At 41.2% G+C, this 23,775-nt stretch overlaps 1 protein-coding gene across 1 annotated transcript; it reads right to left on the bottom strand.

Annotated features, from left to right (window-relative positions):
* Positions 1 to 413: 413 nt before the first annotated feature.
* LOC139155272 (sulfotransferase 1B1-like) lies at positions 414 to 23,185 on the bottom strand. Its single transcript, XM_070730394.1, has 7 exons — positions 22,816 to 23,185; positions 19,796 to 19,924; positions 18,493 to 18,590; positions 17,678 to 17,804; positions 10,169 to 10,263; positions 4,292 to 4,472; positions 414 to 619 (listed from the first exon to the last, which is right to left on the bottom strand). Exons 1-7 carry the CDS (start codon positions 22,994 to 22,996, stop codon positions 510 to 512), a joined length of 921 nt encoding a protein of 306 aa, XP_070586495.1. The 5' UTR covers positions 22,997 to 23,185; the 3' UTR covers positions 414 to 509.
* Positions 23,186 to 23,775: the final 590 nt, after the last annotated feature.

Genomic DNA, 23,775 nt, shown 5'->3' with positions numbered 1-23,775 from the left:
GAAGCAGCATGTCAAGTTATTCTACTGATTAATTGTTTTCCTTAGCTCTAGATTCCTTGTCTCCTTGATTAATTTCCACCTATTGCTTCTTGTCCAACCCTCAGGTGCTTTGGAAAATAGCTTGACTCCTTCTTTGTGGCAACCCCTGAGATATTGGAATACTGATATCATATCATCTCTGGTCCTTATTTTTATTAAACTAGACATAGGCAATTCCAGCAACTGTTCTTTATCTATTTTAGCCATGCCCCCTAATCCTTGTTGCTCTTCTCTACACTCTTTCTAGACTCTCAACATCATTATTTCCAGCTTTTATACTTTTATGTAGAGAATGTGGGTCCTTTCTCTCAATCACACAACCACTGCAGAACCTATCCCCCGCCCCCCATAATGATATGTACACTGCATCCTCATTTTTAATAGCAAACTCATTTATTGCAACAATAATGTATTGCAAGGGACTGTGTTTTACTTTATCAAGTCCCAGAGAGAATAATTTCCTGAATCTGTCATTCTTCCTGGAAATGTAAACTTGTCCCTTTCATCTTCTGCTGGTAATGTGCATCAAATACCTCTTTTTGAGCCACTGTGAAATAATTCTTCCAATCACCAACTTGACCTGGGGAAATGCAACAACAATAAAAAAAACTTAGGGGGTATTTCAGGATTAAGAAAAGCCTTAGATTACATCTGCAAACTCCATTCCACCATATTGTCTCCTAAAATCTGAGATCATATTCTTTGATAAAAGGTAGGTGTCTTTTCTCTCCAGCTTTCTCTGAAGAAGGCAGAAGAAAAATTAAGATTTTTTAAATAAAGCAAAACAAATTCTGGAACATCTCTCATATACATCATATCTGAATATCCCAAAGATGCTTTTTGAAAATGCACCTTTGGGATAATGAGTCTCCGGAGAGGGGCGGCATACAAATCCAATAAATAAATAAATAAACTGTGATGTGGATGACTGAGAATCTCCTTAGACAAGATGCCTGAACGGTTTTCCATATATGCTTTGATTTTGTGTGTAACATTTGTGTCACAGTTAATTTCATTTGTTCTTCTGGGTCAACATTAGACTTTCTCTACATATTCATTCACAAGTGCAACTTACTCCCAAGAAAAGTTTAACAAGATGGCACCCCAAATCAAGTTCTCTGAAGAGCTTGACACATCGGGAATGCAGTTGCTCACATAGTTAAGAAGCTGGTTTGAAGATTAGCAAGCCCACATTCGAGACCCAAGTGCTGCTGCCTGGCAGGGTGAACTCCCATCTTTTGCTTCAGTTCCTTGATGGGAATATTCAAAGTGTTGGTTATGACCTATAAAGCCCTTCATGGCATCGGACCAGAATATCTCCGAGACCGCCTTCTGCTGCACGAATCCCAGCGACCGATTAGGTCTTACAGAGTTGGCCTTCTCCGGGTCCCGTCAACTAAACAATGTCAGTTGGCAGGCCCCAGGGGAAGAGCCTTCTCTGTGGCGGCCCCGACTCTCTGGAACCAGCTCCCCCCAGAGATTAGAACTGCCCCTACCCTCCTTGCCTTTCGTAAACTCCTCAAAACCCACCTTTGTCGTCAGGCATGGGGGAACTGATATATATCTCCCCCGGGCCGATACAATTTATGTATGGTATGTTTGTATATATGTCTGCTTAATAATGGGGTTTTTAAAATATTTTAAATTGTAAATTATTAGATTTGTTGTGAATTGTTTTATTGTGTTGTGAGCCGCCCCAAGTCTACGGAGAGGGGCGGCATACAAATCTAATTAATAATAATAATAATAATAATAATAATAATAATAATAATATGAAATGAGCCCCTATGGGCATTCCCCAGGCAATGGTGATGTCACCAGATAATCCTTTTAACCCAGTAGTTCTCAACCTGAGGTTTGGGATTACTTTGGGGGTCGAACAACCATTTCACAGGGGTAACCTAAGACCATGGGAAAAGACAACTTTACAATCTGACCAATCAAGTGTTTACAGTGGGATATCCCTCTGACCTTCCTGTCAATGAACTTAAAGCTCAGTTGGGAGAATTGGCGCAAGACTTATTATTGGCGGTCACCACAACATTAGAAAGATTGGAAACCACTATTTTAACCAGTGGTGGCTTGCTGCTGGTTCAGACCAGTTCTTTTAGAACCGGTAGTGGAAATTTACCACCACATGCTGAAACAGCAGCGATGATCTGGGGTCTACCGGTCACCGCAGCTTGCAAAAAAAAACCTCTGTGCATGCACAAAAGCTTCCGCATGTGTGCAAAGGGTCATTTCTGGGTGTTTTGTGCAATGCAAACCAGTAGCGAAAGTACGTAGAATTTACCCGTGCTTTTAAGTGTCTTAAATAGTGCCTCCAACAAGAATGGGATGGCAGCTTCATACAAACAAACACACACACACAGAGAGAGGCTAGATGCTATAAATTTTGGACCAAAGATAAAGAAACTTTGTAGGATTTGACCTAAAAGTAAGTGGATAATTTACTGCCCCAAATGTTTCCTGAAGCCTCCAGCATATACCTAAATCATAGTTCCTAAATCACTGACACTGTTTCATGTTGCATTAGTGCTTCTCAATTATTTTCTGTTACACCCTCCCCATCAGGAGGAAGTAAACATTTCGCGCCCTCCTCCAACTCTCTGATCTGGACCCCAATGCTGTGTTAATATTTATTATTTTACTTATTATAAGCTGCACGCAAACGAGTCTACGGAGAGGGGCGGCATACAAATCCAATAAATAATATTGGCTGGGGAAGGCTGCTCTACCCACTTACCTGAAAGTAAGTCACATTGAACTCAGTGGAGTCTGTTTTCGGTTAGGCAGGCATAGGCTACCATGATTAGAACACTCTTTTGACATGGGGCCAGGCCAGCTTAATGAAGCCAATGCTTTGGGGTTGCTGGCCTGGCCCATTAGCACCGCCTTTACTGGTCACTCACAGTGAATGTGAGTGGAAGGAAGCTTTAGGGTGCCGTTCGGAGCTTTTGCCCAGCTGCACATGATGCTCCTCCTTGTCCAGTCGCAGGTTCGCCATACCGTTCATGGTTACCGCAGCACCCACTGAGAATAACAAGAACCTATGCAGCTGCCCCACCCCTCTTGGCTACCTTCTCCTCTAGGCTTGGAGCAGCATGCTACTGGGAAAACAGGCATCATCCAGGAAAATTGATCGAGAGAGACCATGCATATTCTATGGGATCACACAATCCCCCCTGGCATCGCTCTGCGCCCCCACCCTGAGAAATGCAACCCACTATTTGAGAAGGATTGCGTTACATTAAGGCAGTAAAACATAGCAATACTAAATGAATTTAATCCCTCCCATTCTATTTCCTTCTCTCAAATTCAGGGGGAAACAAGGAATTGCAATCACATCTCCATGTCTGACTGGATTGTCATCCATTTTATAGCCCTTAACCTTCACAAAATCTTCAGTGTCAATGGCCACCGAAACATTGCTTATTCCAGATAAAAAGGTTCCTAATTTAGAACTAGTTTAAATGGCCTGTTTTTTTCCCTAGTTTAAGGAAAGTTACTTCCTAGTTTAAGGAAAGTTACTTCCTAGTTTAAGGAAAGTTACTTCCTAGTTTAAGGAAAGTTACTACCTAGTTTAAGGAAAGTTACTTCCTAGTTTAAGGAAAGTTACTTCTTAGTTTAAGGAAAGTTACTTCCTAGTTTAAGGAAAGTTACTTCCTAGTTTAAGGAAAGTTACTTCCTAGTTTAAGGAAAGTTACTTCCTAGTTTAAGGAAAGTTACTTCCTAGTTTAAGGAAAGTTACTTCCTAGTTTAAGGAAAGTTACTTCCTAGTTTAAGGAAAGTTACTTCCTAGTTTAAGGAAAGTTACTTCCTAGTTTAAGGAAAGTTACTTCCTAGTTTAAGGAAAGTTACTTCCTAGTTTAAGGAAAGTTACTTCCTAGTTTAAGGAAAGTTACTACCTAGTTTAAGGAAAGTTACTTCCTAGTTTAAGGAAAGTTACTTCCTAGTTTAAGGAAAGTTACTTCCTAGTTTAAGGAAAGTTACTTCCTAGTTTAAGGAAAGTTACTTCCTAGTTTAAGGAAAGTTACTTCCTAGTTTAAGGAAAGTTACTTCCTAGTTTAAGGAAAGTTACTTCTTAGTTTAAGGAAAGTTACTTCCTAGTTTAAGGAAAGTTACTTCCTAGTTTAAGGAAAGTTACTTCCTAGTTTAAGGAAAGTTACTTCCTAGTTTAAGGAAAGTTACTTCCTAGTTTAAGGAAAGTTACTTCCTAGTTTAAGGAAAGTTACTGGGTTTTTGATCTTACCTTTCCTCATGAAGTTGCTTATTGACTTGTCAAATATGGAACTGGGTACGGATTCATAATTTGCCATGGGATTCTCTTTCATGACTTCAAATGTTGCCTTATGCACTATCTTCTGGACAATGTCTTCAGGCAAGTCGACTTGCAGGAAATCTTTTACACGGTGGATTTCACGGGCTAAATCCTGGCAGAAGATAGGCATGATTGGGAAAAAGACCACAGTGTGAGCAATGTAAAGTTAATTCACTGCATGATGTTAGATGCTGAACAGTAGTGGTGGGCGAACCGAACTTGTAAAGTTCGGGCTCGTGCCGTACTTTGCAGTGTTCGGCATGCCGAACCCAAATCCGAACTTTTTAAAAAGTTCAGGTAAAGTTCGGGTTCGGCGTTTGGCTGAACACGGCGAAACGCCGCCACCCAGGAGGAGAATGGGGAATCCCATTGTGGGATTTCCCACCTCATTTTGCTTGCGGTGCTGAAAGCAAAAGGAGTTGGGAAATTCTACGAGGGGATTCCGGGGGCGAGGCTTTGACATCATGGAGACTACTTCCTGGCCAGGAAGTAGTCTTAGTGATGTCAAAGCCCCGCCCCCGGAATCACTTTGTGGGATTTCCCAACTCCTTTTGCTTGCAGCACCGCAAGCAAAAGGAGGTGGGAAATCCCACGATGGGATTCCCCACTCTCTGGGCGGTAGTGTTTTGCGGTGTTCGGCCGAATGCTGAACCTGAACCCAAACTTTACCCAAACTTCACCCAAACTTTAAAAATAAGTTTTAAAAAGCGCTCCTGCTGTTTGGGTAAAGTTTGGGTTCGGGTTCAGCAAACTCACCCGGACTTCACAGCAAAGTTTGGGTGAGTTTGCTGAACCCGAACTTCCTGAAGTTCGTCCAACACTACTGAACAGTTTGATGAAAAGATTCAGAAAATGATGGAAAGAGAGTTTTACCTCCAGAAGTCAAATCAGATGATCTTTGGATCTATTTTACCTATATTATTCTCCTAGCATCTCACAAATGTCCTGGACAGTAACTTGGAGGAAGCAACAGATGTGTGAGAACAACTTCAATGTTGATATCACACACCCGTTCAACTTGCATACTTCTAGCAGAATGTTAAAAATACCAGATGGCATAGGTGTCAAGATAAAGGAGTGTTTATGCATATGTTTTGGGAATGCCCGGTAGTGCAGAACTTTTGGGAAAAAGTGCAAGAGGATATTAAAAAGTGCAAGAGGATGTTAAATATACGATGGACAATTATAAAGGAAATGGCAGTATTAGTTAAAATGAACAAGATGGGAGAATTTAGAGAAATAAAAGAGGCAGTGATAGAAAGTGTTCAGGCGGTAATAGTCTTGGGTTGGAAGGATGCGACAAAATGGACAATACAAAATTGGTACCAGTACATGGTGGATTATATTCAATTTGAAATTATGGACAAGAGGATGAATTCGGCCAATGAAACCAACTAGTGGGAACTGATGGGATGATGGGACAAGGTAATAACATGTAAATAGACATATTGCTCTTGAGTTAAAATGGTATATATAAAATATGCCCCCATTCCGGTGGAGGGGTACGAATGCTGTCTGGTGGTGGGCACAAATCACTGAGCACGTGTTGTATGTTGTGTGTGTGTGTGTTATATTTTAAAATCAATAAAAATAATTAATTTAAAAAAGAGAGAACAACTTCAATGTGAAATGGGAATTTTCTTATGATAAATATGAATTTTGAAAAGATGTGAAGGCTGGGAAAGAGGAGGAATGGGTTAATTAAAATATGGGTTAATAAAAAGATATGGGACAAAACCATGCGACTGAATTTTGGTCACATTACTATGTTTTGCAGGTGTTTTGCATTTATACTTCCAGTTTTCAGCCAAACCATATCCTTAGCAATTTGCTGGTTTGCTTAAACGATTGTGGCATTTCACTTTATTATTTATTATTTATTTATTTATTATTTAGATTTGTATGCCGCCCCTCTCCGAAGACTCGGGGCGGCTCACAACAAGATAGAACAAATCATAAATAATCCAAATAACTTTAAAATATTTAAGATTTAAAAGAACCCCATATACTAACAAACACACACACAAGCATACCATGTATAAATTGAACATGCCCGGGGGAGGTGTTTCAATTCCCCCATGCCTGACGGCAAAGGTGGGTTTTAAGGAGTTTACGGAAGGCAGGAAGAGTAGGGGCAGTTCTAATCTCTGGGGGGAGTTGGTTCCAGAGAGTCGGTGCCGCCACAGAGAAGGCTCTTTCCCTGGGGCCCGCCAACTGACATTGTTTAGCTGACGGGACCCGGAGAAGGCCCACTCTGTGGGACTTAATGACATCCTTAAAAAAAAGTTGTAAAATCAGATTGATCAGAAGACTAACCATCTTTCAGCTGTGGCGAGGGGGGCGTTTGCCCAGGTTCGCCTGGTGCACCAGTTGCGGCCCTATCTGGACCGGGACTCACTGCTCACAGTCACTCATGCCCTCATCACCTCGAGGTTCGACTACTGTAATGCTCTCTACATGGGGCTACCTTTGAAAAGTGTTCGGAAACTTCAGATTGTGCAGAATGCAGCTGCGAGAGCAGTCATGGGCCTACCTAGGTATGCCCATGTTTCACCAACACTCCGCAGTCTGCATTGGTTGCTGATCAACTTCCGGTCACAATTCAAAGTGTTGGTTATGACCTTTAAAGCCCTTCATGGCACTGGACCAGAATATCTCCGAGACCGCCTGCTGCGGCACGAATCCCAGCGACCGATTAGGTCCCACAGAGTGGGCCTTCTCCGGGTCCCGTCAACTAAACAATGTCAGTTGGCGGGCCCCAGGGTAAGAGCCTTCTCTGTGGCGGCCCTGGCCCTCTGGAACCAACTCCCCCCGGAGATTAGAACTGCCCCTACTCTCCTTGCCTTTCGTAAGCTCCTTAAGACCCACCTGTGTCGTCAGGCATGGGGGAACTGAGACATCTCCCCCGGGCATATACAATTTATGAATGGTATGTTTGAATGTATGTTTGTTTAGAAAATGGGTTTTTTAAAAATGTTTTTAGTAGAAATTTAGATTTGTTGTAATTTTTTTTTTCACTTTGTTGTGAGCCGCCCCGAGTCTGCGGAGAGGGGCGGCATACAAATCTAAATAAACATAAGCAACATAAACATAACCTATTTTATAACCATCGCGATTTACAACCGTGGTGGGTAAGCTACATTACCCTTATAAGTTGAAAACATTCTGTAATATGATTATGGTGTTAATTATGGTTAAGTTCACAGCAGATATTTTCTCTTTGCATCTTGAGAGAGAAACATCTGTTTCTGCCTAGAATTGAACTTTCAACCTTCTGAGTAGGAGACAAGAGTCTTCCCCTCTAGGCCCCAGGCACTGGTCACATGACTGAATCCTCAGAGCTGTGATTTATTCTACAAATCATAGTTTTACAAAGCTTGGCTTTGTGCAATGTGTGTATCAAGCAATATAATGTTTATTAGATGTACTATATTTGCACTCCTCTAAAGCAACAACATTCCTGAATTCCCTCCGCCCTTTTTCTCATGTTTCTAAAACAAAATTAAATTCAATTATGCAAAGCCACTCAGCATTTCTTCCAATCAGAAAAACAGATTTGAAAAACATTTCCAGTAACTTTAGTGCACTATAATTCACCCCAAAATATTTCAAAATAGCTACAACAGGGCAAAAACAGTAACTTGTAACTTGATCATTTAGTCATTTCCCTATTTACACATTATTTTGTACAAAAACTGCTGTGAAAGCTGTAACATTTTTAGAATTCCTCTATTTACAAGAGATCTAGGCAGGAAAGTAGTTATCTTAATGCAGAGATCTTCAAATTTGGCAACTTTAAGACTTGTGGACTTCAACTCCCAGAATTATCTAGCCAGTTATAGCTGGCTGGGGAATTCTGGAAGTTGAAGTCCACAGGTCTTAAAGTTGTTAAATTTGGGGACCCCTGCTATGAAGTAATCTTGAAACTTTCAGACAGATTGCAAATCATTAGTCCTTGAGACAACTGCAGAAAAGTCTTCGGACGTAGCTTGTTATAGCTCTTGCATTGCTGTAAAAAGACTAGAATTGTTGCTATCCTTAGGGTTTTGATGTAGGATAAACATGAGGACAGTAATTGGTGAATTCCTTTGGCTTTAATTCTCATTTGGTAGAAAAATGGCAACAATTCACTCACTAAGGGAGTTGAAGAAGCAGAGTTTGTAGGTGGAGTACTTGTAATGGTACTTAACCTCCTGAAGTTGCCTTATAGTCTACAAGTGCAGAGGTATTCCACATTTGTGAGGGGTCTGACTATTTCTGAATACAGATCTATCCTAATTTATAACTAAATCCAAAATTAACCGGGTTGACCAGTCGGATAGGAAGGGGTCAGTAATGGGCAGCCAAAACTTTTACTGCCACACTGTGAGTGTGACTTATTTTGTGGGTGTGGCTTGATGGTCATGTGACTGGGTAGGAGTGGCTTGCCAGCCATGTGACCAGGTGGGAGTGGTTTAAATGATCATCATCGTTCAAGTGAACTGTTTTTGCCGCACGATGCCTTTTCATCTCAGCTGTGGGCAGTGTGAGGGCTTCGCAAGGGGAAAAAGACCGCAGCCCAGACTATTTTGGCGCAGCACAGCTCTCCTGGCCTTGGGAGGCGGCCGCGCGAGGCTGGAGGGGAGTTGGGCAGGAGAGAGGGAAGCTCATCTGAGGCCAGGAAGGAGGAAAGAGGAAAAAAGTGAGGAGCGCACAGCAGCAGAAGCAGCAGGGGGGAATCTTTAAAAAAGATATAACTACCCTGTTTCCTCCCCAAAATAAGACATCCTCTGATGGTTATTACCTATAAAGCCCTACATGAGTCAGGGCCAGATTATTTATGGGACTGCCTCTTCCCACATACCTCCCAGGGACCAATAAGAGAACACAGAGTTGGCCTCCTCCAAGTCCCAATGCAGGTTGGCGGGACCACAGGGGAGGGCCTTCTCTGTGGCTGCCCCGGCTCTATGGAACCAACTACCCCTCGATGTCCGTACTGCTCCCACCATATTGGCCTTCCATAAGATCATGAAGACCTGGATTTACTGGCAGGCCTGAGCAATCATGAACTAACATTTGACAAGGCCAAATTGTATGAACGATATATATGCATGTGATCATGACTGTTTTAATTAATAGATTCTTTTTATTGCAGGTTTTATAATTTTAGATATTATATTTGACATATTTTTAGTTTTTGTATTAATATTATTATTGTAAGCCGCTCTGAGTCCTTCGGGATTGGGCAACATAGAAGTCGAATTAATAAATAAATAATAAATAAATAAGCCCAATCGGGCTTTTGAGCGCATGGCAATAAGGCAAAGTATTTATTTCAGGATTCAAAATATATATAAAAAAGAGTTTTATTTTCGGGGAAACATGGGTATTTTAAAAAGAAAAGAAAATTTCATAATCTTTACTACGAAAACATTATGGTCTCATAAGATTTCAACATTCTTATTGGAAAGTTTTCATTGTTGCCCAAGCTATGATATTTAGAAGCTTCATGAGATTTCACTGGTGTGGCTGTGAGTGTGTATCAACATTGTGGGATGCTGAATACATTGTTTGGGGACTGACAGAATCCCTGGCATCAGACTACTGATTAGCACATCATTCTGTTTTCCACAGCAGTCAATGAAATGCTGTACCTTGAAACCCCTTAACCAGGACATAAAAGCAATCATCCACTGATACTATTAAGAAACCGTGATTCAGATCTTTGCTTCAGCCCTAAGATTGCACAACACTGAAAGGATTTCTCCACCAACTTAAAACTTCCTCTTTTATGTGGATTCAATTTTTTTTTCACCACTTGGAACTTACTTTTTTCATATCTTCATAGAAGACATAGAGAATGCGATGATTATCTTTCTCATCCCAATAACGCCGCACATGGTCATACCAAGATCCCCAGGCAACTAAGGCACAAAGTAAGATGGAAAAAGAACAAAGATCATCATCCATAAATCAATTGATCAATAGCAGTGCAATAATGGGGCCCAGGGGAAGAGCCTTCTCTGTGGTGGCCCTGGCCCTCTGGAACCAACTCCCCCCGGAGATTAGAATTGCCCCCACCCTCCTCGCCTTTTGTAAGCTCCTTAAAACCCACCTCTGCCATCAGGCATGGGGGAACTGAGATACTCTTTCCCCCTAGGCCTTTACAATTTATGCATGGTATGTTTGCTTGTATGTATGATTAGTTTTACAATAAGGGTTTTTTAGTTGTTTTAGTATTGGATTTACATGCTGTTTTTTATTGTTGTTGTTAGCCGCCCCGAGTCTACGGAGAGTAGACAAATCCAATAAATAAATAAATAATAAATAAATAATACAAAGTCACTTACCTGTAAATTTTGCAAGAGTCAATAGTATTTATATATCAATAAGTTTTTTGAAACAAATGTGGCAAAAAAGAGGGGAGAGAAGTAATTGGGGGAAAAATGGGAATTAGGCTTTCAATTGGATGGAGTAGGCAGAAAGTAAAAATGAAAGGAGAACACTTTACAATATGTGTTGGGGTCAGTGTTCCCTCTAATTTTTTGGGGGGGTGGGCGGAAAAATATAGTCTCTGAGTGGCAGTCCCTTTGGGACTGGGCGGCACAGAATAAATAAATAGATAGATAGATAGATAGATAGATAGATAGATAGATAGATAGATAGATAGATAGACAAATAAACAAACAAACAAACAAACAAACAAATAAAAAAACCACCCTGTTTTGCCTCAGAGAATTTCAAAATAAAATACTGTACTGTGTGTCTATAACAGTGAGCTCATAATAGGGCAACTCTATCAATATCAAAATGCCACTTAAATAGTTGAGCTAGTTTCAAACTAGATTTTGATTTTCTTTCTCTCTTCCTTACTCCCATTCTTTTTCTTTCTCTTTTCCTTCCTCTCTTTTTCCTCTGTTTCTCTCTCTTCCTCTCTCTCTCCTTCCCTCTTGGCTTCTGGGCAGGTTTGGAAAACTCTGAGTTGATGATGATTAATTTTAAGTGAGCAATTGCTCACTGCTCAGCTTAGAGGGAACTATGGTTGGGGTACATGTCAGTATGTATTTCTATGGGAGGAATGGAAGCCATGAAAAAGAACAAAAGGACTTATATGAAACAACAGAAAGGAGCATGAATGAAAGGAAGAATGGAAGTGAGGAAATACAGGTAATTCTTGACCACACTTGAGTCTTAAATTTTCATTGCAAAGAAGAATGGAATTCTTTTTTTTTTTTACACAGTTGTTAAATGAAATCACTGCAGGGGTTAAGTGAATCATGTGTCCGTTTAGCAAATTTTGATTACAAGTGGCAAAGTGTAAATTGGGCATAAATGAATAGACAAGAGATATATGGCTCTTATTCTTCCCATTTTCAGCTGACATTAATCCCTGAAAAATTATCCAAATGGTAATTTGGCCGTTACAAACAAACAAACAAACAAACCCGCTACTTTCCCTTTGCTATACATATAATACTGGAGTCTTAATTCATTTATCATTCTATTACTTAATTAAATCCACATAGGTGAAGATACACTTTTATAAACAATTTATATATTTTTTTATCAAGCTTACCTGCACATATTTTAACTATTGTGAGAAATGAAGCATGGAACAAATGACAAAAATAGTAATTTTCAAAAGTTACTTAATTTAAAAAATGAAAAACAAACATGCTTCTTATGCAACTGAATTTTTTTTCTGTGTGTATAATGGATTGATCTGCTCTATTACAACCCTAATTGAAACCCTTTTGCCTAAAACTATAACTTTTGCAAACATTTTGTCCTTAGACCAACATTGAACTATTCCCTAACAGAAAGCAGATTTTAAGAGAAGCGGGAAAGAGAAATCAGATACAATATAGAATAAAACTCTTACTTTAAATCATTATAGATATGAAAAGACCATTGTGAGCACATTATTTCTGTATCCCAGATTGTTTTCACACAAGCCTAGAAATGGTATTTACACACAGAATGGGCTGCTAGGGGCTTGCAGGGATTCGGGAGAACCTCTAGCTAAGATTCTCTGCAGTTTGGAGAACCCTCAAATCCCACTCCTGGCTGTTCCCCCGTCCCCTCTGCTCTGCCCCTCTCAGGAGTCCCCACTTGGGCCATTTTGGATAAAGGTAAGTTCAGGGTGCGTGTGGAGGCTCAGGGAGGGTGAAAATTAAGCCTATTGGAAGGCCTGTTTCCAGCTTCCAGAGGGCCTCCGGAGCCCAAGGAGGCAGTTTTCGCCTTTCTGGAGGCTCAAAGAAAGCCTTGGGAGCCCAGGGAGGGCAAAAATACCCCCCTTCTGCCATGGAGCAGAAGGCCAACTAGGGGTAGGCAAAGTTGGCTCTTCTATGACATGTGGACTTCAACCCCCAGAATTCCTGAGCTAGCATCATTGGTACAGGAATTCTGGGAGTTGGTCCACAAGTCATAGAAGACCCAACTTTGCCTACCCCTGAAACTAGGCCATGCCCAACAACTGGGCAGAGAATCTCTTGTTAAAACTTTTAAAGCCCACCCTTGTTTACACGCCATGCTAAACTGGGTTATTTTCAACCCTTGCCTGTTTTTAGTGACTTAAGTAACACAGACTATTTGACTGATCTATGGGTTAATGTTTTGCAGAAATAATAAAAAAAGATTATTTACAAACAGATTGAACTGGTTTTGGGTTCACCAGAATGGACTGAGACACATTCTTCTCTCTCTGGAACTTCAGACATGATTGGAATCAAGGTCAATCATTGAAACAAGAGTCAACTAGAAAAAACAGTGGCTTCTTGGTTATATAAGGTGGTTTCCAATTTGAGAAGTATTGGATACTGATGCAGTATCCAGTACTTCAGTTAAAAAAAACCTACCTTGGGATGCAGGTTCCTTATTTTGGACAATTAAAAGTTGTCCAAAAATATATAATCTGAAAGTCATACATAAAGTGATTCCTGAAAGGTTTGTGGAGACATCAACTGAAATTTTTTTAGCAGATAACATTAAACCCAGTGACTTACAAGTTGGATAACATAACAGGAAACAGATGAGGGGAAAAATCAGCTTATGAAACAAAAGGGTGTGGATGACAATTAAAAAACTTCTGAAGGATATTTTTTTTGTCTTTTTGTTTTGGCAGCCTCTGAGTCAGTGATAGAATACAGAGCAAATGATCATGGCTGAATTAAAAATTAATGAGTAGATCAACTCTTTGTAATTCACAAGGAAAGGAGTTGAGATCACCCACAAGTACTTCATACAGCTGTTCCTCAAGAGAAGACCACAAGAGAGTAGTCTCTGGTAATTTTAGAACACTGGGAGATGACAGAATAGCCATCTTTCTCAAACTATGATTAGTGTCTTTTTAAAAATACACTAGTTTTGTGCATCTCCTTTTCTGATTACTTTCAAAATTGCTTGTTGACTGCTTTTCAGCTACTGGGAACTTTTGGATCAACTTTTGGACTTTCAATCCTGGGCCTAGAAAGTTTAGAACTAAGACGCCTTAAACAAGATCTAAGTATTGCCCACAAGATTACATATGCTGCAACGTCCTGCCTGTCGGCAACTACTTCAGCTTCAACCACAACAACAGATTTAAACTTAATATTAACCGCTCCAATTGTTAGTAAAATAAGCTTTAAATGCAAATTTAAGGACTTCAATAATTTAGAGGGGGAAATAAACAGCAAAAGGTTAATTGGAACATTGGTTATATAATGTTACAAATGGATTGAGGTTCCAGGTGATTTTGAAATAGAATTTTTGAATTAATTATAAGAAACACAGACTATTTGACTGATCTATGGATTAATGTTTTGCAGAAAACCTTTTTATTTCTGGCTGATCTCAGAGGGTCAGATTAGGTAATCATATCTCATCAGCCCTTATTCTTAACACTGGTACACCACAGGGTTGCATGTTGAGTCCCTTTATACTATTTATGTGCATGACTGTATTCCTATGCACAGCTAGTAATAGTATTACAAAATTTGCACATGATACAATGGTGGTGGGACTCATCTCTGAGGGGGGGGGGATAAGTCTACCTATCAATATGAAGTGGACTGGTTGGTAGAATGTGGAGACAATAACTTGTTCCTTAACACCAAGGGGCTTATAGTGGACTATAGAAAGAATAGATCAGACATCCAGTCCTTGCTTATCAATGGAGACCGAGTGGAACAAGTGGCCAGTTTTAAGTTTCTGGATGTTATCATAAAAGAGGACCTGACCTGGGACACTTACATTGCAGCGCTGGTCAAAAGGGCCCAGCAGAGATTGGCATATTTGTATATTGGTAGTATACAAAGATATAACAATGTTTATATACAAGATAATAGTAAGAGAGAAACATTAGGACAGGGGACGGTAGGGACCCTGGTGCACTTATGCACGCCCCTTACTGACCTCTTAGGAATCGAGTGAGGTCAACAGTGGATAGTCTAAGGGTAAAGTTTTGGGATTTAGGTGATGATACTACAGAGTCAGGTAGTCAGTTCCATGCATTAACTACTCAGTTACTAAAGTTGTATTTCCTGCAGTCACTGGCAAGGAGCTAACTTTTGTTTTAGCAAACATAAAATCGATTTTCCAATAAGCTATTACAAATCCTTGTAGCTTAGCCAAGTTAATATTGCAAATTCCTCCTATCTACATTTCAAAAGAATTGCTGAATAAGCTTTGGAAATTGCATCATGGTACTATAAGTCACCTTTGCTTTTAAATCTATACAGTATTGCTTAATTAATTAAAATCATTGATTGGCTTTACTGGAACTGGCAGATGAGATCTCAGAACCACTGAACTATATCTTTCAAAGATCTGGAGCACCCAGGAACTGCCAGAGGACTGGAAAAGAGCTGATGTACTTCCCATCTTCCAAAAAGGGAAAAAAATAGATTCAGGAAACTACAGACCTATCAGCCTGACCTCAATACCAGGGAAGATTCTATAAAAGATAATCAAGCAACGAATTAATGAACACCTAGAAACCAACAAAGTAATAACCAAAAGCCTACATAGGTTTGTCAAAAACAGATCATGGCAGACTAATCTTGTTGCATTCTTTGACAAAGTGACAAAATTAGTGGAGCAGAGAAATGCTGTCAGTATAATTTACTTGGACTTTAGTAAGGCATTTGATAAAGTAGACCATAATCTACTATTAGATAAAGTAGAAAAATGTGGGTTAGACACCAGCACCATCAGATGGATTCAAAATTAGCTGATGAACAACACTCAATGTGCAATGCTCAATGGAACTGCATTTACATGGAGGGAAGTATGCAGTGGAGTACCTTAAGGTTCTGTTTTAGGCCCAGTACTCTTCAACATTTTCATCAATGACTTGGACGAGGGATAGATGGGGAACTCATCAAATTTGCAGATGAAACCAAACTGGCAGGAATAGCCAAACTCTCCACAAGATAGGCTCAAGATACAGAAGGATCTGGCAGACTTGAACATTGGGCACTATCTAACAAAATGAAATTCAATAGTGAAAAAAGTAAGGTTCTACATTTAGGCAAGAAAAACAAAATGCACGGGTACAGTATATGTAGTACCTTCCTCAATAGTAGTAACTATAAATGGGAACTTGGAGTCCTCATGGACAACCATTTAAATATGTTCAGCAGCTGTCAAAAAAGTCAAAACAGTTCTAAAGTGCTTTAACAGAGGGATAAAATCATGCGAAGTGTTAATACCACTTTACAATGCCTTGGTAAGGCCACATTTGGAATACTCCAGAAAGCCTTAAAGACCTGGCTATGCGGGCAAGCCTGGGTCCGTTGATCAAATGATACACCTCCAGATTTGGCCACAAGAAGGTTGTATGATTCTATTAATGGTTTTTTCAATTGTCCTTTTTAGATATTGTACGCCACCCAGAGCCCTTTGGGAGTTGGGCAACATATACATTAAATAAATAATGAATTGAGTTTTGGTCGCCACAATGTAAAAAGGATGTTGAGTCTCTAGAAAGAGCACAGAGAAGAGCAACAAAGATGATTACGGGACTGGAGGCTAAAACATATGAAGAACAGTTGCAGGAACTGGGTATGTCTAGTTTAATGAAAAGAAGGACTAGGGAAGATATGATAGTAGTATCCAATACCTCAGGGGTTGCCACAAAGAAGAAGGAGTCAAACTATTCTCCAAAGCACCCGAGTAGAGCAAGAAACAATGGGTGGAAACTAAACAAGGACAGAAGCAACTTAGAACTAAGGAGAAATTTCCTGACAGAACAATTACCATATTTTTCGGAGTATAAGATGCACCTTTTTCCTCCCTAAAAAAGGTTAATAATTTGAGTGTGTCTTATACTCTGAATGTAGCATCCCCCCCCCCCCCGCCCTAACTAGCTGCAGCTAACGATCTTCCCAGTTCTTACCGTGCAGGCTCCTTCATTGTTTCTCTCTGCAAAGTATGTTTTCCAAGCCCTAAGTCTTTGCAGGGTTTTTTTAATTCCTCTAACTTGCTCCGAATAAGCTTCTTCCCAGCCCTAACCAGGTGCTAATGATGTTCCCAGCTGATACCCGTTTGCAAGCTTTTTCATTGTTACTCTCTGTGAGGAATGTTTTTCAAACCCTGTCTTTGCAGGGGTTTTTTTCATTATTGCTTTACTTGCTCTGAATGTTTCCAGCCCTAACCAGGTGCTAACAATGTTCCCAGCTCTTCCTGGCTTGCAAAATCTTTCATTGTTACTCTATGAGAATAAAAGTGTTTTTTTAAGCGGTAACCAGGGGATAAAATAATGTGCTGAAGCTGACCCGACTAAGGACGCTAGCCAGATGAATACCTGGTAAGCAGATACTTTTCCCTATTTTCCTCCCCCAAAACTAAGGTTTATCTCATATTCAGTAATCCGTGGAACAGATTGCCTCCAGAAGTTATGAATGCTCCAACACTGGAAGTTTTAAAGCAGATGTTGGATAATCATTTATCTGAAGTGGTGTAGAATTTCCAGCCTAATCAGGGGGTTGGACTAGAAGATCTGCAAGATAGCTTCCAACTCTATTATTCTATTCTATTCTATTCTATTCCATTCCATTCCACTCTATTCATTATTGGGTGCATTCACTGTCCCTTAAGAAAAATAAAAAGGAGGCAAACCCCAGTACCCAGATATTTTGAATTGAGGTGCAACTCTAAAGATCTAGAAAGATACACAATACTAGCTCAGGGATATCATTTTGGTGGATCATTCCTGGCCAGCTGAATGGATGTGGTGAATCTCTGATACTTTTTAATATTTACTCTAAAATTATTTCTGGCATTTCATTATGGTTTGAGCAATTATCTCTGAATTTTGATTAACGCATTGGCTACTGGCCACTGGTTTCAACACACCTTTGCCTTCCATGAATTTTGTAATATACTCTTCCCAGGTTCCTGGATCTGGCTGTGTTAAATTCATCTTGTCAAAGAAGTAATAGGATACCAGATTATCCTTAGCATTGCGAGCAACGTAGATCATCTGTAATGGGATAGAAAAGAGAATTGTATGTACCATATTTTCCTCTTAAAAGATGCACCATTTTCCTCTTAAAAGTGGCTAAACATTCAGGTGCATCTTATACTCTGAATGTAGCTTTTTTTTGAAGCTTTAACCAGGTGCTAACGATCTTCCCAGCTCTTACCTTGCAGGTTCTTTCACTGTTATTCTTTGAGAAGAATGTTTTCCACCCTAAATCTTTGCAGGGTTTTTTTCATTGATCTAACTTGCTCTAAATGTTTTTTTCCAGCCCTAACCAGGTGCTAACAATGTTCCCACCTCTTACCCACTTGCAAGCTCTTTCATTGTTACTCTCTGTCAAGAATGTTTCCCAAACCCTTTGTCTTTGTAGGGTTTTGTCATTGCTCCCAATGTTTCTTTCCAGCCCTAACCAAGTGCTAATGATTTTCCCAGCTCTTACTGGCTTGCAAGCTCTTTCATTGTTACTCTCTCTGAATAAGTTTTTTTTTAAATCCTAACCAGGGGAAAAAATAATGCCCTGACCAGACTAAGGATGCTAGCCAGATGAATATCTGGTAAGCAGATTTCTCCCTCTATTTTCCTCCCAAAAAACTATGGTGCGTCTTATACTCTGAAAAATACAGTATGTGAAAGTAGATTAGGGCTGAAGAGTGGGGCAAACATACGAAGGAGCCTTAAATGAACTTACTTTGCACTTATTTTCCCAAAAGCTTTTAGGGACAAGCTGGAAGGGGAGGTGGGTCTTGATCACACGAGGAGATGGAGCCTTCACCAATGTATCAACTCCTGAGGAAGAAGAGTAGAGTAGAAGACAACATCAGTCCAAAAGCCTATATCAGTGATGGTGAACCTATGGCACGGGTGCCACAGGTGGCACACGGAGCCATATTTGCTGGCACGTGAACCGTTGCCCTACACATCCAACGTGCATGCGTGTGCCGGCCAGCTGATTTTTGGCTTGCACAGATACTCAGAGAAGGCGTTTTTGGCTACCAGAGAGCCTCAGGGAGATGGGGAAGGGCATTTTTATCCTCCCCTGGCTCCAGGGAAACCTTTGGAGCCTGGTGAGTGTTGTGATTCAGCCTGAGGCTCCTCAGGGAACGGCTGGAACTCTGCCAGATCCATGCTCAGAGGGGGAGGACGATGAACAGGAGGAGGACCAGGCAGATGGGGGAGAGGAACGTCAGGAAGAGGGAGAGCAGCCTGAGACCCCCGGGTGGGGGGGCTCTCCCCAGCTAGTAGCCTGGATTCATTGGATGAAGACGTACAGGCTATAATAGACATGAGGCAGCGACGTGCAGCTCAAAGACGGGGCCAATTAGAAAGGTATTTCCATCCCTGAATTGGCAACAGCTGGGTTTGGGTGTGGTTCTCCTCAGCAGGGTTGAAAAGGCAGGCCCGCCCTTACAGTCTTGTGGAGAGTTATCAATTGGGAGTCCTGTGACCTTGCTTCGATTCTTGGCGTCTCTGATCTTGGCTTGTGGCCTAGAAGGCTGAAAGACATGGGGGAGGCGTGGGTTTTATTATCTCCAGTGTTGTTTTTGCCAGCAAGAATCCTGTTTTATTGCCTGGCCGTCGTGAAACCTCTGTGAAGCTTCATAGTGTTCCTGTCTGTAAGAACAGTTTTTTTTTACCTGTGTTTGCTTTCAAATATATAAACTGCCTTTGCTTTTTACCAGTGTGTCTGGCTACTCTTTTTAGTTGGTGTTGGCGTCTGGGGGGACCCAGACGGAACAGGGAGGGTGGAACATGAGCCTACTGGGCCCACCAGAAGTTGGGGAACAGGCCGTTTTCAGCCTCCAGAGGACTTCCGGATGGCGGGGGAAGCTTTTTTCACCCTTCCCAGGCGTTGAATTATGGGTTTGGGCACTCGCGCATACACGATAGTGCAACTGCATGCTCTTTCGGCACCTGAGGAAAAAACGGTTCGCCATCACTGGCCTATATATTCAAGGGTGGGATATGAAGATAGCAATGCTTCTTGGCCTTACCAGAAGGCATAGGAGGTGGAGAGCAGATTTCCAAAAACGGGATCCGCACGTGTATGGGGGCCCTGCGAGCCTTTTCAAAATCACCTTCGTTCAATATTAGATCCACAATTTCTTGCATCCATGTGGTACCTGAAAGCTCAGAGGACAGAAACAATTTGGACAATCTCTTGGTGACAGTAAAACCTCTCCCCCACCATTCATAACAGTAGGCCCATCCTTCCCCTTATATATATAGTGCCAATGTACTAAATTGTATAAATGGTGCAATATTAATATTGCCATATTTTTCGATGTATAAGACGCACCTTTTCCCTCCCGAAAAGAGGCTGATAATAAGGGTGCACCTTATATTCTGAATGTAGCTTTTTCCCCCCAGCCCTAACTAGCTGTTAACGATCTTCCCAGCTCTTACCTTGCAGGCTCTTTCATTGTTTCTCTCTTTGAAGAATGTTTTCCAAGCCCTAAGTCTTTGCAGGGTTTTTTCCCATTACTCTAACTTGCTCTGAAGAAGTTTCTTTCCAGCCCTAACCGGGTGCTAACGATGTTCCCAGCTTTTACCGGCTTGCAAGCTCTTTCATTGTTGCTGTCTCAGAATAAAGGGGTTTTTAAAGCCCTGAACCAGGGGATAAAATAATGTGCTGAAATTGGCCAGACTAAGGATGAATTTATTTTTATTTATTTTTATTTATTATTCAGATTTGTATGCCGCCCCTCTCCGCGGACTCGGGGCGGCTCACAACAAGGCATAAACGAATCGTAACAAATCGAAATAAATTTAAATATTTTAAAAAGTTTAAAAAGAACCCCAATATACTAACAAGCACACACACACAAACATACCTGATGAATACCCGATAAGCAGATTCTTTCTCCTATTTTCCCCACCCTCCCTGTCTTTCGTGAACTACTCAAGACTCATTTATACCGCCAGGCATGGGGGAGTTGAGATATTCCTTCCCCCTAGGCCAGAGGTCCCCAACCTTTTTTGCACCAGGGACCGGCTTTAAGCTAGACCAGTTTTCCATGGCCCGGTGGGGGGGGGCGCTTTGGTCAAATGGGGGTGGGGTTATGGAGGGGTGGAGCTTAGTGACGCAGCCCTCCACACTTCTCCACAGGGCGGGGAGAATCAGGAGGCTCCTTTGGCGGCTGGGGCCTGCCTGGCTTTGTGATTTTGGCTGGGGGGGGAGTTAGGAAGGTCCTACTTCTCCCCCCCCCAGCCAAAAACTCAAAGCCTATCTGCTGGATACGGGCGATGAGTGGGACAGAGCGGCGCAGAAGCCTCTTGCAGCAGGTGCCACAGCCACCGGCTTCGGCGCCGCTCGTCCCGCTCATCGCCCGTATCCAGCAGATAGGCTTTGAGTTTTTGGCTGGGGGGGGAGAAGTAGGACCTTCCTAACTCCCCCCCAGCCAAAATCACAAAGCCAGGCAGCCCCCAGCCGCCAAAGGAGCCTCCTGATTGTCCCCCGCCCTGCCCGACGCCCCACCCTGTCCTGCATAATGTCCTCTGCCGGGAGGGCAGTGGTGCCGCAGACCGGCTGGAAAACCCCAACAGCCCGGGCCTGGTCCGCGGACCGGCGGTTGGGGACCTCTGCCCTAGGCCATTACAAGTTATGCATGGTATGTTTCTGTGTATGTTTGGTTTTATAATAGGGGTTTTTAGTTGTTTTTTATTATTGGATTGTACATGTTGTGTTTATTATTGTTGTTAGCCGCCCCGAGTCTGCGGAGAGGGGCGGCATACAAATCCAATAAATTATTATTATTATTATTATTATTATTATCATTATCATTATTATCATTATTATCATTATTGTCATTATTGTCATTATTGTCATTATTGTCATTATTGTCATTATCGTCATTATCATCATTATCATCATTATCATCATTATCATCATTATCATCATTATCATCATTATCATTATTATCATTATTATCATTATTATCATTATTATCATTATTATTATTATTTTCTTCCCCAAAAAACTAAGGTGCGTCTTATATTCCGGTGCATCTTATACTCTGAAAAATATGGTAATCTTTCAACAAATGCACTATTGCATGTAGCAACACAAATAAATATTATATTTCACGTGAATTAAAACAGCACCACCCGCACATGACAAAAACAAATCTCAGCAGAGTTGGGGGGAACCCAAGATTTGTGAAAATAAAAATAGTTTTTGAAAAAATATCATACAGTAAATTTTGTGGGAGTGGGAGGGAACCAAACAGCTCAGTAAGGAGTCAGCATGCTCTTGTCAACAGAAAATAGTTTGTTGGGGAGTAGAAATGGAAAAAGAAGAATGAAGAATGGAGTTTATTCTGAATGGAAGCATTCAATGCATCTGAGGTCATCTAAAGAAGCTTAGAGAATACAGGACGGAAAAATGTCTCATGATCGTCACAATTACTTATTTTTCCATTCCTGTTTCATGCATTTTGAAATAGTAGAGTACAAATTATCAAGGAAGCCACTTACAGATATACAGTTTCCTACTGACATTTCTGAAATAGTTAATGTGTTAAAAAGCAAAACCTTGAGAACAGATTCTTTTTAAAAAAATCAAACCTGAGTTCTATTTCTATAAAATGACTGGATTCACATCTTTGAGAGGTATCGTATGACATTTAATCCACATAAACACTGATTTATGAAACTCAAGTGCCAGTATAGTTGGTTCTAGTTTATTCTAATGTGCAATTCTAGCATTAGCAAAACAAGAGCAGAGATTCTCTTGCAGGAAATTACTTAACCCTGGAAATACTCATGAAAAAAATCTACTGTTTTGGCAGACAATACTTCAGCCAAAATTCATTCAAAAGGTAAGAAGAAAAAAACCCATTACTCTCAGTTTTTCAGCACATGCTAAAAAAAGTTCTAAGAGCTGTTTGTCACATCTGAATAGAGCGATTGGTTTGTTACATTTCTGTGTGATCAGCGCTCAACTCCTCTCTTTATTATCCTGACTGTTGTTCTTGCCACCTTCCCTCTACTATATTGCCCCGTAACATCTCACCTGCTTTAGGATAAGTTGAGATGACCAAGTCATCTGGTCTTGCCTGGAAGTTCTCAATGGGATCCCATTGATTTGCAATAGGTACCATCAGGGGGATTCCACGGACCAGCTTCAGCGGATACCTATAAAAGACATGTGAATGCTTATGTAAAAGACAATCGTAGTCATGCGTTTCATCCATGATGTATTTTCAGGGTTGAAAGTTGTACAGTTCTCTAAGTTTTCCGAAGTTATTCTCTCAGAGTAAAACTCTCTTTCCTTCCTCTTGACCGTAGGCACTGTTTGCTGCACAGCCCTTCTATCTCATTCTAGAAAGCTCCGCTCTGTTCTCATTAGTATTGCCTCAGGAGAGTTCAGCACTACGAAAAAACTTTTTTGCATTCTGTTAGGTACAATCCAACCCATTGTTCACCAACCAATTAGAACGCCAGGAAATGGAAACACCCAGGGAGGCTGGGCTTCTGAGTACAAGTATTTAATCTCTGGATGTTTTCACGAAGTATTTTATTAAGCAATGGACCTGTTAGAGGATTTTACAAGGGCTTTGATTACACACATTGGGAGTCCTCTAGGTTTTATTTTTTTTAAACATGGCTTTTTAATTAACAAGCAACACAGAGAGGGGGGAGAGGGAGAGAGAGAGAGGGAGAGAGAGAGAGGGAGAGAGAGGGGGGGAGAGAGAGGGGGAGAGAGAGAGGGAGAGAGGGAGGGAGAGAGAGGGAGAGAGAGGGGGAGAGAGAGAGGGAGGGAGAGGGAGAGAGGGGGGAGAGAGAGAGGGAGAGAGAGAGGGAGGGAGGAGAGGGAGGGAGAGAGGGAGGGAGGAGAGGGAGGGAGAGAGGGAGAGAGGGGGGAGAGAGAGAGGGAGAGAGAGAGAGAGGGAGGAGAAGGAGGGAGAGAGGGGGGAGGGGAGAGAGAGGGAGGGAGAGAGGAGGGAGGGGGAGAGAGAGGGAGGGAGGAGAG

The sequence above is a fragment of the Erythrolamprus reginae genome, unplaced genomic scaffold (genome assembly GCF_031021105.1).
Source record: "Erythrolamprus reginae isolate rEryReg1 unplaced genomic scaffold, rEryReg1.hap1 H_1, whole genome shotgun sequence".
NCBI classification, from domain to species: Eukaryota; Metazoa; Chordata; class Lepidosauria; order Squamata; family Dipsadidae; genus Erythrolamprus; species Erythrolamprus reginae.
Note: the sequence above shows the minus strand (reverse complement) of the source record. Positions and strands in the feature narration are given on the sequence as shown.

Bases quoted from the DNA above. Each gene is read 5' to 3' on its own strand.
- LOC139155272 (XM_070730394.1), bottom strand. From the start codon at position 22,996: ATGGATGAAACGCATGACTACGATTGTCTTTTACATAAGCATTCACAT. The intron at 18,591-19,795 runs GTAAGGCCAAGA...CTTCTTCCTCAG, and splicing joins TCCACCTCCTATGCCTTCTG to GAGTTGATACATTGGTGAAG. The intron at 620-4,291 runs GTAAGATCAAAA...GCATTTCCCCAG, and splicing joins AAGCAACTTCATGAGGAAAG to GTCAAGTTGGTGATTGGAAG.